The sequence below is a fragment of the Chinchilla lanigera genome, unplaced genomic scaffold (assembly GCF_000276665.1).
Source record: "Chinchilla lanigera isolate Chin_1 unplaced genomic scaffold, ChiLan1.0 scaffold00015, whole genome shotgun sequence".
NCBI classification, from domain to species: domain Eukaryota; kingdom Metazoa; phylum Chordata; class Mammalia; order Rodentia; family Chinchillidae; genus Chinchilla; species Chinchilla lanigera.
The window spans coordinates 5,337,512-5,351,572 of NW_004955416.1; the positions used below are offsets into that span (position 1 = coordinate 5,337,512).

At 35.7% G+C, this 14,061-nt stretch overlaps 1 protein-coding gene across 1 annotated transcript in view; it reads left to right on the top strand.

Annotated features, from left to right (window-relative positions):
- Spred1 (sprouty-related, EVH1 domain containing 1) overlaps positions 1-14,061 on the top strand; it is an 88,083-nt gene that overhangs the window by 48,733 nt on the left and 25,289 nt on the right. The window contains exons 3-4 of the mRNA XM_005381197.2: positions 8,591-8,759; positions 10,471-10,520. Of these exons, the coding sequence (XP_005381254.1) occupies positions 8,591-8,759; positions 10,471-10,520 (219 nt within the window). The remainder of the gene's footprint in view (positions 1-8,590; positions 8,760-10,470; positions 10,521-14,061) is intronic.

Below are 14,061 nucleotides of genomic sequence, written 5' to 3' on the forward strand. Positions count from 1 at the left end.
TTCTAGATAAAAGTCTTTTGAGGGACAACTGGCTATAATTTTTTTCCTACTGTATGGGTTGTCTTTTCTCTCTGGTGATGATTTCTCTTGTTGTGCAATACCTTTTTAATAAGGTGAGATCTATTTCCCTTGAAGTCTGTGCCTACACCTATTTCTCTAAGATTTCTACCTATTTTCTCTTCCAGCAAATTTAATGTTTTTATTTTAGTATTTAATATTTATATCTTTGATCCATTTTGACTTTCATTTAGTGCGTGGTTACCTGCTTTTATATGAATCACTTCATTGACCCTTGGTGCTATTCAGATCACTACCTTCTACTGACTTCAGCAATTGCTTCCCATAATTGTGTCTGAGCCTTGTCATTGTTCCTGGCTACTCTCTTTGCCACCTTGACCTTCTGGTCTTCATTTTAGCAGGCTAGTTTCGTGGAGCTGTTTTGCGCTCAGAACGGTTTCATTTAAGGAATTTCACAATTTCATGTTATTTTCTTTCTTTTTTTCCCTCTCCTGTTCAATTTCATGCTGTCCCTATCTCTTTGCCTCCAGTTTTCTCCTAATTTTATTTTCAGATTTTCAAATCTTGAGTATTCTTAAAGCAGAATGAATTTGTATTTGTAGTTTCCTTCTTTTGTCTTTTGAGACAGAGTCTGACCGTGCAGTTCAGGCAGGCCTCGAGCTCACTTTGTAGCCCAGGCTGGCCTTGAATTCACAAAGATCCTCCTGCCTCAGCCTCCTGAGTGCTGGGATTACAGGCGTACGCCACCATGCCCCACATGCTACACTATATAAAATCTTAGACTTTTTTTGATTTGATGAATGGCATCAAGATACGCATCAACAGTAGTCACAAACCTAGGAAATACGAGTTACTCTTCCATTTGTTTAAACAGCCTTTATTCTTTATTTTATGTCATCTTTTCATCTCTTTACCTCTCATATTTTGCTTATGTTTCTGTGAATGTTAGAATACTGTGCTATTGAGTAAATGTGATGCTATTTTCCTTCTTCCTTCCCTGTCATTTTGTCTTCCCTTCCCTCCCTGACCTGCTGTTATGTGAGAATCACTGCCATTGTTGCTTCTGTTACTTGTTGTTTAATTTCTAAAGGCCACCTCAGCTTGGAACACAGTGTTAAAGACATATGTTTATTGCTAGACAATTAGTAAGAGGTTCTGTTTTGTTTTGTGACAGGATCTTGATATGTTGCCCAGGCTGGTCCAAACTCATGATCCTGCTGCCTCAGCTTTCCGAGCAGCTGGGGTTACAGGTGTGCAGCCCTGTGCCTGTCTGTGGTACTAGTTTTTGTACCATCCAGAGTATTACAGGTTATGAGCCAACTATTTGAAGTACAAATTATCAACTTTAGTTATCAAATAAGTTGAAGTTTTATTTCAGAAAATGAAAAGAGTCATCATTGGATTCACAGATACTTCAGAAGGTTACTAGTAAATTTTTTATATTAATTTAAGTATGTAATTACCTACTTTAAGGTAGCAACTTTAATAAAGTGCATATTAGTTTAAAAGTACGCATTTAATTTTACTCTTCTAAATTATTAGCTGTTATTAGTGAAACAAAAATACACTTATACCCATTTTTGGATTGGTCTATTTTAAATGCTCTGGCAAACAGTACATTAATTTTATGACGGGTTTTGCTCCATGTTTCCAAAAATAAAATGGAACACATCTTTCAATTTTTAGTTATTCAATGAGCACAGTTCCCTACTCCTCTTTTTCTGTATAAATTCTTATCCTAGAATTTTAGGAAAAGTGTTAGAAACGGAAGCATTTACTGTTAACCTCTTCCGACTCTACTCCCATAAACTGTTTAGAATCCTGAGTACACTACCTGTATTTATCAGTCGAATTCCTCTTTTTACTGTACTCAAAAAAGATGTTCCCTCATGAATAATGTCCTCCCAGCCCCTCATAGCCACTAACTTGCCCTAGACCGGTGGCAGTACCTAATGTTTATTGAAGGCTTTACTATGTCATCCAGTTTTGAGTACTTAATATAATTGTACTTCATTTGCTTCCCAGAAGTCAGCTGAATAGCAAATTGTAGAGACTGTCTGGCACCCCACCGATCTTAACTGCAAAGCCCACAAACCTAATTAGTTACTGTGCCAGATTCCTCTTACATAGTTTTTCTTTATCCTTGGGAAGTACATGTGCTATGTTCCTGTCTTTTCTGTTTTTCATAGCTGAATCATTTTATTTTGGATACTTACAAGTATCCATTCTCTTTACCCACCTTTCTTCTTCCCTCCCTTAGCTCTGCCTGATATGGAGAGGTCACTTGTTTTTCTCGCTTCAACTGTATCAAATTTTAATAAATTTATGTTATAGTAATTTTCAGATTTTCTTCAATTCCAGGATTCTCTTAATCTTTTTCATGAACACTCTTTGACCTTTGCAAAAGAAAGAGTAAAAACAAAATAAATAGTGTTTGTGCTTTGGATTGAAAGACTTTGAGATCATCTTTATATTTATGGTTCTCCACATAACTTACGTATCTAGATGGAAAAGAGTTTTAACCAGCTTGTCTGTCTTAACCAACTTAGATCTGAAACGCTAACCAACTTAGATCTGTGTTGAAACACAAAGTTGTTATACCAAACACACCTACAGCATTCTGATTTTCTTCTGTTCATTATTATAGCCATCTTCCTACAGTTGGTTCCAGTTGGTCCATTTGTAACGGTCACATTCTCCTCTAACTGGTGAGATCTGTGTATGTGAAGGTTTGGTTTTTGGTTTTCAGTGTAGTCATTGTACATATTCAGGTGCCATTGATTTGTTATGGCTTTTTCCAGTTTATACTTCTTTTCATTATCCTTCTTTTAGTTAATAATCCTCATTTCTAATCCCAAGACAGTTGCAGACAATGAGAAGTCTAAAATGTAATACTGATTCTAAAACATGACTAAAATTTGTTTTTCTTTGCTAACCAATCGTATTCTTAATGGATCAATTATGCCTCAGTTAAGTTACTTGGGTAATATACTCTTACAGTTATTTATGGTTTAGGCTTAACATTAGTATTTGCTCTGTACTAACTTTTTTTATTAATTTAATGTAAAAAATTTATATAGAAATGGGTGGAGCCACTGATACACTTTTACATTTATCCCTATCTTGTATTTTATGAATGTCCCTCAGGATTACCATGGGGTCCTGATGAAATTCACTTATTTCCAGAACTCCTTAACTCCAGAAAGAAGCTTATTTAACTTAGAATTAGTTAAGCATATTTGAAGCTTTATAACTGCAGGCACGTTTTGAGGTTATGGTGTTTTGTCATTGTTTTATTTTTGTTTTGTGGCACTGGAGATTGTACCTAGGGACTTGACACTGAGTTATGTCCCCAACCCCTTTATTTTGAGATAGGCTGTCACTGAGTTGCTCAGGCTGGATTTGAACTGTGATCCTTCTGCCTAAGCCTCCTAGAGCACTGGGATGACAGGAATGCATGACCACACCCTACTATGATTATGTTTTGATGGTTTCTGGCAGTTGCCTTTAGGATAGTCTTGACAGAACTCAGACTTATTATTTCCTATGTCCCTGTATTCTCTTACAGAGTTCTACGAGTCATATTCTCAGAGGGTTTGATAATCATTTCAGTCCTATAGGGTCTCTTTCTGTACAACACTGGTAAATAAATAGGTGCAACTTCCTGTTGGCCAGGAATAATTTACCACTTTCACTTACCTCTTTTCAGAGTAAATACTTCACCTGGTAATATTGGGTTTGTTGCATAAGCTCTTTTGGCAAAGATATACAGTAATTGGAGTTTTCTTTGGTTTGTTTATAAATGATGCAAATCATGAATACAGGATACAATAATTGAGCTTCCTTTTGCCTGTGAATATTAATGTTGTCTCAAGATAAACAATACAGTGACAACTCCAGCAGGTTAAAATTGGAACACACTGTCCTATGTAGTAGAAGAGGGGCAATGAAAAGTAGAATTTAGGTGTAAAAAACATTTTTAAATCCTTCCAGCCCTTAAAATTTTTGCTTTTCATGAATGTAGACTTAGTATTGATCACATGATGAGTAAAAGCGTTTTTGAACCATTCTTCTTTCTTGGCAAAACTTTCAATCTCATTTTGCTTTTGTTTCTTAATTTTAGGTAGATAGTTGGTGGTACCTGTTTCTTAACTAAGGTATATTATACATTGTCCTTGGTGTGATGAACATCATGTGACCTAGATATGTAGGACAGTTAGACTTTTGACATGGAGGTTGTAAGAATTATGAAAATGTTGGAGAAAGTGTATCATAAAATCACCTCTAAAGACATTGTGTAGTTGTGGCCATAAATAGGTCCCTTTCTTTGTTTTCTATTGCACTGCCTGTTCTAAAGGTATAATATCTACTACCATTATTCCAGCCTTTTCCTAAAGGGTAATTGGTTTTCTGCTCCGTAAAATTTATTCTATCAACAGTAAGAGGTTTATTTCTTAATACTGTTTGTTATATAAAGTGAATAACAAAAATGAAGTCTAGTTCATAATTAGCAAATTGTTTAAAACAGTTGTTACACTGTATAAACAGTGTGTATATGACTTTTCCATGGAGCATGCTTCCTCATAGACACTGGTGTGAGTATAAGTGCTAATCATCCTCCTGGCCATTTCCTTGTCAGCACATTTTAAAGCTCATCCTTAAAACCCAATTTTCTGAGAGTTCTGGGAGTCTGTAGAGGATGGGCGCCATCTGAAAATTGGTGGTATACGTTAGTGTAGCTAGTGTTGAATTTTTATCTGAGAGGAAATAATTAAAAAAGACTAATTTTAGAAAATTTGAGAGAGCTAATTTTATAATAGTTTCATGTATTAAAAATCAATTTAGTGATATATAAGAAGACCTGTGGGATCAAACTCGTTTGTCCCTTTTGTGATAATTTTATTTAATATTGTTTTCTCTAAAATACTCCTTTTTCTACTGTTTAGTAATGAATATAGTAACAGAAGAAAAAAATTGCAGCATTTCCTAATGCCAGTACTGTACTTGTTGAATTCTGGAAAGTTTCATGAATTTTCCTATTATTATTATTGCTGTAGAATGGTTGTGAGAAATAGTACATCTGTGGAAGAGGACTTAGCGGAGGTGGCAGATGCATAAAAGCCCTGATGTCTTGGTTACTTTTTTCTCGTTGCTGAGACAAAATACCTGAAGCCCAAAATTAAGGAAGGAAAGGTTTATTTTGCTTCCAGTTTGTGGAGGTTTCAGTCTGTACTTGGCATATTATAAGACAGAGTGGCACATGGCAGAGAGCTACAGCTGATGGCGACAGAACACAGCAAAGCAACAAGCACACACTAGGGCAGAATGGCCTCAAGCACCCTCTTCCTCTCCTTTACATATGCAAACTATCCATCCCAGGGCAGGTGTAGCTCTCACACCCATAATCAATCAAACTCTAAAAGCCTGCCCCATGGCCTCATGAGGCTTTGGGGGCGGGGACACCCGGACACAAACCATAACACCTGAGTATACGTTCTTTCTTTTCCAATACATGTAGCCTCATGAAAGTAGTGAAACTCCTGAGGCAGTTTTTGTTACGTTGCTTCTAAACAGACAACAACAGTTCTTAGTCACTTTTTTGATTATTTATTCATGAATTAATAAATTATCAAGAATCATTCTAGTCAGTACTATGCTGATAAAAGTTTAAAATCATCTTTCCAGATGAGACAAAGGCACTGATTTGCAGGGCTTGCTCCACTCCTACCTTGGCTGGTTTCGGTCAACATGAAATCATTGACCATAGTACTGGGAAGAAACGAGCACAGCTTGCGTGATATTTTTGTTGCATCGATGTAATAAGCATAAACTATCTCAAGGGCATAGATAATTGTAAAATGTAGTCAAGTGATGAGTTTTGAGTATGTATATTTATTACTTTGTTTTTAGTGTAATTTATTTTAATACATCTTCTAATACTGACTTACAGGATTTCTGGAAGTTGATATCTGGCTCTTGGGAGAAAGCATACCAATGCTTGTATTGAACCTAAATCACTCAAAAAGTGTGAATTAGGGATTCCTAGTCTATGATCCATGAGTGGATTTCTAGGGGATTAAATAAAAGCTGGAAATTTATAGAAAAATATGGAAATGTGCATTTTTCTGAGGAGAAATACTTGTCAAGTACCTAATGTGCAGTTGCCATTCGGGATTGAGGGTACAGTGATCACCAAATGTGGCAGTCTTCACCCTCACCTAGCTTGTAGACTATTGGGGAGGTGAGCGTTGTACAAATAATGACTCAAATTTTAGAATTGTAAATACATGTAATTGTACGTGTACTAGAAGCCTTATCAAACTGTATTCAGTCTAGGGGTTAGGAATGGCTTTTTTTAGGAAGTTCTGTGAGTTCAGATCTTAAAGATAAGAAAGGGGCATTAATAAGGTGCTAGACGGATTTTAGGGAGAAGGAGCAGTCCCACCGGGCACTGAGCATCTGGTGTGAATGGCCAGTGTTTTAGGAAGAGTGGGAAGTGAGAGTGGAGCTCCAGCAGACCAAGACCAGCTCGTGAGGACCGAGTAGGCTGTAACAAGGATTATGGCCCGAAAATTCGTTTTTCTTTTTTTTTTTTTTTTTTTTGGTACCAGAAATCAAACTCAGGACGTTGCTCTTGCCAGGCAGGCGCTTGTACCACTGAGCTATATCCCCGGCCTGGCCCAAAAATTCTTGACACAATGCTGAAGACATTGAAGGGATTGCTCTGATAAGGCTTATGACACATTTTATGAAAATTTCCACTCCACTTACAGAAGAGTGAAAGGATCTAAAGGGATCGTAAGCAGATGCATGAAAGAGCCATACACGTGATAACGGTGACCCGAGTAGAGAGAGGTACTTACCAAGGTACAGATGATGTGCTATTCTGGGTCCAGGGATTTGGTAAAACAAATCCAGCTCCCTATTTATTTAGTATTCAAGTTCTTGTGAGGGCAGCAGGGATAAACAGTAAACAGGTAAACATTTGAGATCATTGTGAGTTCTTAGAAGCAGTAAAATAAGATGTAGGATCTGATTCTTTTTGTCTTATAGAGTATTCAGGGTCGGGGATATAGCTCAGCAGCACAGCATCTGTCTAGCAAGCATGAGGTTGTGAGTTCAATTCCCAGTACCAAAAAAAAAAAAAAATGAGAGTGTTCATAAAATAATTACGGTGTGTAGTTTTACCTGTGTATTTAGATAAATGTTAATATCCTAATACAATTTTAAATAGTAACAGTGACAATTAAATGCTTGTTAAAAGTGTATTATGAATATTATGAAAAACAAAGGCTCAGAGAGCCATTCCATATTGAGAAAGACTGAACATTAAAATTGAATATAATGTGTGACCTTGGAATAGATCTTTCACTGGAAGTTTTTAAAAAGAGCACTGTACTGCCAGGCTTGGTGGTATACACCTGTGAATCTCAGCATTGCCTAAGTTTGGGGCCAGCCTGGGCTACATAGTGAATTCAAGACCATCCTGAACTACACAGGGAGACCCTGTCTCACCACTTTGGCCCATTAAACAAATGAAAAAGTATAAAAGTCTTTATCAGCATAGTGAACAAAATTAGAATATAGGCTACAAATTAGATAAAATGGTTATTTCAGTGTTAAATTTTCTAAAATTGATAATTGTGCTATAATTACATAAAAGAACAACATTGCTTTTGGGAAATAACATTCAAGTTTTAAAGAGTAATGGCATATATATAGGTAACCTCCTTGAAATAATTTAGAGTAAAATAAAGATTTATTCATGGATGTATGCAGAGAAAGGAAATATTAATAAACATGTGGCAAATCTGAATAAAAGACAAGAGTTTATTATTATTCTTGTCACTTTTCTTTTAAACTTGATAGAAAATCTAAGCAAAGGTATACTGTCCTGCACATTACATGAAGCACTTTACATGATTGTTCATGTGATATTTCATTGCCATTCCTACTATGAGATGGGAAACTAAGGCTTCAAAAGGTAAGGTAAACTGCTTAGCGTGAGAAACTGCAAAGGCAGGTATTTTAATTGGCCTCCAGGCCCATTAAATCTTCAAACAAAATGTTAATGGATCTTTTAAGAAATTCAGAAAAGTGATTTTAAAAGATTGTATTTCTTTTTACCTCTACCCCCTCTGCTTCTTACAAGAAATAATTCCTGGTATAGTCTTTGGAAATTTTGTATGGAACAGGAGTGTGTCCGTTTTTTTTGACTTGGGAGTTATAACACAATACAGTTTACAGCTTGAACATTCTAGTTTTTTCTTTTTTTTTTTGAGTCAGGATCTCACTATATAGTCCAGCTGGCCTTGAACTCACTGTATACTTCAGGCTGGCTTTGAACTTGGAGCACTCCTTCTGCCCATGTGTGCCGCCACACCTAGGCATGCATGGTCATCTTGATTTCTTCTTAATCTCATTAACTTTATGGAGTAGATTAAGTTCAAGGCCTCTATTTTAAAATTTATTAAAATCCTTATTTGAAAGGTAAAATTTTTCTCACGTGAGTTTGTATGTAACAGCTACATTAAATATTTGTGTATTAACTTTGGTGTTTGACTTTTGACAGGTGGTTTTGGAATGTATGCTCAAAAAAGACCTCATTTATAATAAGGTCACTCCAACATTTCACCATTGGAAGATTGATGACAAGAAGTTTGGCCTTACCTTTCAAAGTCCTGCTGATGCTAGGGCCTTCGATAGAGGCATTCGAAGAGCTATAGAGGATATTTCTCAAGGTAGATGTTCCTGTTCATTTATTTTATTACATGTACCAGAAGTCACCTTTCTTCAGAGTTGGTACAGAGTAGTCATACTTTAAACAAATCAGCTTTTCTGTTATGTGACCAGGTTTTGAAACCTCAAAATAGGTACAGAAGAAATAATGGGCTCTTAGCCAGTTTTTATTTGTTAAATAACAATGCTTAGCAGTTGTATCTAATATTTTGAAAAACCCACCAACAACCTTTAGATAAAACAGATGTTTTTAAAGAAGGGTTTGAGGGGGAAAAAAAAGAACTGGTTTGAAGAAGAGGGAACAGTAGCGTAGACTGTCAGAATTACTATGTGGTGTTCCACTTGTGTAAGTGTTATCAACCACACCTTCTTGGTAATTAGATAAAGAGAGAATCTGTAATACTTGATGTGTAGGTAGACAATTCAATGACAGAACTCTGGATTATACTGAGGATTGCCAGGGACCGTAACCCCATCTGTTCTTTGTGTATCTTGCAGTCTATTAAGATGTTTAATTTTAAAACATACAGATTTTGGAGGAAGAATTCATTTTTCACTAAAGGTTGGCTGTGTTTAAACAGACAAAACAAGCATAACATTAAGGTCCATTTCTTTTCAAAAACGGAAAAATAAGTTAAGATTTGCTTTTTCTATTTCTTTAAATTAGGAAGGAAAATATCACCACACTCCCCAAACACCTGGTACTGGGGATTGAATCCAGGGCCTTCACATTCAGCTATATTCCTCAGCCCTTGTTTCCATTTTGGGGCAGTCTCAATGAGTTGCCTAGACTGGACTCAGAGTTTGAATCCTCCTGCCTCAGCCTCCTGGAGTGCTGGGGTTATAGACTTGTGTCATCAGTGCCTGACTGAAAAATATCTTTCTTAATAGAAATACTTTTCTACATAAAGTAACTGATCAAAATGTGTTAGACTACATTGTAATTTATATGTTTTTATGATGGTGTTTTATAGAAGAATTTGGAAAAAATGAATTATGAGAGAAACCACAGGCAAAAATAGGGAGACACTCGGTACAGTTTAGGGTTCACATATACTTGGCAACTGCTTTACCACTGAGCTGCGTTCCCAGCTGTTTTTATTTTGAGACATAATCTTGCTAAGTTGCCCAGGCTGGCCTCACACTTGGAAACATCCTGCTTCAGCCTCTTGAGTAGTTGGTGTTGCATGCATGTGGCATCATGCCCACCTCAAATATGTTTTGAGAGTGCATGAAACTGTGGTTAAATAATTTCACTACTGTGCCTTAACCACCTAGCAGTTTACCCTGGGTGTCACTTGGGCAGCACGTTTGTTTACGTACTATCCCAAGCATTGATTTCAACCAGTTGATTCTTGTATTGAATAAATTTGAAAAAATTGTTTGTACGTTTACTATTATATTATCCTATTAAAATGAACAAAAATGAAATTTATCATGAAATGATAGTTATTTCATCTTTATCATAACAAAAATATTACTTTAATAAATAACTAGAAATTTACCTGTAGAAGAAGGAAACATTTACATGCTTTGTTCTCTATTATTATTAAAAAGGAGCAAATACAAGTGACCAATATCTGACTGGGTGGCTTGGCAGCCAGAAATAACCTCTGATCAGTTTTTTAAAATATTCTAATGAATAATTACTCACTAATACTGAAACGTATGGTGAAAATTCCGTGCTTAATTAACTTTGCCTTGTTTTCTTAGGATGCCCACCATCCAAAATCGAAGCTGAAGGAACAGAAGATGACCTACAAGTAAGTAGCTTGACTTGAAAAGAATTTTTGAACATGAAGGATGTGGAGGAAATCACTAAGCTTTAATAACTAACATGTAAAGCATCAGCAAAATTTTGGGAGACACTGCATTTGTTTGGATTTTCCAGAGAGAACCAATATATAGAAAGAGCATTTTATTTTGGTTTGGTTTGTTCTTAAGGAATTGGCTCATGAGATTGTGGGGATTAGCTCATCTGAAATCCACAGGGCAACAGATCCTCCCCCCAAAACAAGCAAGAATTGTACACTAAAAATTCACAGAAAAGGAAAGCACATTGCTAATAAGCATATGAATATCACTATGTTTTAGTTCATTTTAATCGGCAGGCAATATAAACTAACAGTTTTATTACCAAGTAACCAAAAGTTTTCTGAGAAGGTACTGTCCCATGCTGTCTGTGTCTGCCTGTGAGGTGAATAGATTGAAGCCTTGCTGGAGATAATATAGATTGGCACTTCTTTTTTCTAGAAAGTAGGTTTTTCTAGTATGTATTAAGCCTTAAAGATAAATAGAAATGTACTTGTTGATCTAGTGGTTCAGTTTGGTCTAATGTATGAAAAGGAAATGAGATATACAAAAGTTTTTATGCATGGGATTAGTTTTATGTGGGGATATAGATGTCAGTATTAGTTGATAATAAAAAATGAACTATCTGAATACCCACCAATCCAGTGATGACTCTCATGCAGCTCTCAAAATTTGTTTACCAATTTACTTGCAGTATATTGAGCAGTCACAAATAAAAATTGCATGTTGTTAATCATATTACCCAAAATGTTAAATGTTTTTGGACTGTGGGATTCTGAGCTGTATAACTTTTTTTTTTTTTTTTTGTGGTATGGGATCAAACTCAGGACCTTGCCCTTGCCAGGCAGACGCTTATGCCACTGAGCTATATCCCCAGCCCCATGTATAACTTTTTAAAAAATAATTTTACATATTTTTCACAGTTGCTGCAGTAAGCAGTCATACTTTTATAACTGTAAAAAGAACTTAAATCTATATAAAAATAGTTGTGACCCAGTAACCTAGCAAAGTATTTTGTGTACAACTTGTCTACACAGTTGCTTATTTTAATACTTTCATAATCAGAAAGTAAAAATGTTTCCTTCAGAAAATTTGAGATATGTAATGTTTAAAGAGAAAAGTTTAAAATCTCCAGAATAGTGGCTCACACTTGCAGTCCCAGCTACTCAGAAACCAGACACAGGAATATTTCAAGTTTGGGGTTAGCCTGGGTAACATAGCAAGGTCCTGCCTAAAAGAAGAAAATGAGAAAAAAAACATAAATCTGTTAACTGTCAGTGATAACTTCCACGCATTTTAAATTATGGCCTTTAGTATTTTTTCTGTACACATAATGAAAGAAAATATGTTCTATGGTGATATCATTTTACCACAGCCTGAATTTTTTTTTTTCACTTAAGTACATTCTGATATTTTCTGCATCCTTAAACATTTTCTTGGTGTTTTTTTTTTTTTGTCTTTTTGAGACAGGTCTCGCTGTGCAGCTCAGGCTGGCCTTGAGCTCACTTTGTAGCCCAGGCTGGTCTTGAACTTTCACCAGTTCTCCCATCTCAGCCTCCCTAGTGCTGGGATTACAGGCATGCGCCACCACTCCAGACATCCTTAAACATTTTCAGGGTTTGCAGTTTTTAATGTTTTAGTTATATTTTGAGTGGATTTGTCCTAATTGTACATCCTCTACTGTGTATTGAAGAGTTCTTCTATGTGTCTGTGAATGTACTTATTGAGGGTTTCACTAAGCATAGTGCGTCACAGTTACTCAGATATGTGAAATATGCAATGCAGAAAGGGTTTCTTTTTTCAGTTAAATATTTTCTGACATTTTGTTCTGGTAACAGTCAAAAATGTGGGACTAAAAGTGGGGGTAAGAAAACCCAACTTAAGGTAGCGTCTACGTGTTAAATATTTCCTTAACCTGAGGATTATTCATTTTAGTACTCTACTGATTTAGGGGAAAAAAAAACTGCTATAGGACATTAATAGTTGGCAAGACTTTGTAAATGTTGCAGTCAGTTGGTTTTGTAAAAATTGTTCTCATAATCAGGTTGGCTGCTAGTACTTTATATGTTAAGGTTTTGGTATAGAGTGAAAAAACAAGAAAAATAAACTTATTCTGGTAAGTAGTAAAAAGTAACAACCAGGAAAAACAACGGTAAAGAGAATTGCTATAGGGAAAGCAGTAAGAATAATTTTTCTGTGATTTAGCTGCTTAGGATCCCTGCTTCATAGTAAAATGTCTTTCCTGTCAATTCAGCAATTTATCCACAGAAATATACATGTAAAGGAGTTGTTATATTTTAGCTTCACTGCACATTAAAATACTTGCTTAGTTTTTAATATTCATAATAAAATAGAAAACATAATATCAATAGAAATTCTCATGATAGGCTTTTATTTCAGCAAAATCAAGTTTTAATTTTTTATACCATATGTGTGTGTGTTTTAGGTAGATTCTCAAATGTTTTGATATTCTTCCTTTCAGTGAAATATAATCCTCCCATCTCCTTGAGTGTGTAGTATACTTAGTGAATTGTTGCCTTAATAAAGACTAGTATGTTCCAAGGGTAGGTGGTAAAAAACATTGTGACTTCTGTCTCATGGATCACTAGTTGTGGGAATGCCCAATTGTCATATTAGAAGGACATCAAGTCGTTCTAGCCATTTATGTGATGAGAAGCTGTAGCCATATTAGCCTGCCATCTTGGGAGTGGCTCATTCAGCTCCATGCATGCCCTCTGATAACTGGAGCCGCTATCTGCCCTCTGATAGCTGCTATCTTGATTGGAACCTCATGAGGAATCCTAAGAGAGATTCATCTAGTTAAGGTGTTTCTGAATTCCTAGAACATCCAAAGTTCTTTTGGTTAAGGCCTCAGAAAGATACGAGGTGGTGCCTCAGAGAACCTTTTAGTCAAAGTAATAAGGCTTAAGAGAAGCATAAGGATGTGTCCCTTAAAAGCAGAACTTTAGGAGTTTCTTAAAGATTTGTCAGCGTGTATTAGATCTGTGGAGTGAACCCCTCCCCCGTGTGGTTCACCAGAGACCTACAGAGTTTTGTGTTGTTATTCAAGGAATCTGAGCCAGAACCACCTACTTAGGACCTCTTGGCTACAACTTGATGAGGACTCCTAACTCAGAACCACCTAGCTTTGTTGCTCGGATATTTCCTACTCATGAGAATGGAGATAATCAGTGTTGTTTGAAGCTGCTAAGTTTTTATGTTAATTTCTTTTGTAGTGAAGTGTAACTAATACATGAGCAAAGAGGAAGTTTAACTTTTCCTAAATAAGATTTTTTAATATCTAGAATTAAAATTAGAAAATAAAGCTCTCAAGTTGACCTTAGTGTTTTGTACCATTTGTTTTACAGTGTTGTCAAAATTTTAGTCTTTTTTTGAAATGTATTGGAGGATATAATATTTTCTAATTTATTTACACACTTTTTTAGGAATCAAATATATCATCTTAAATTTCGTAATTCATCTATGGGCTTA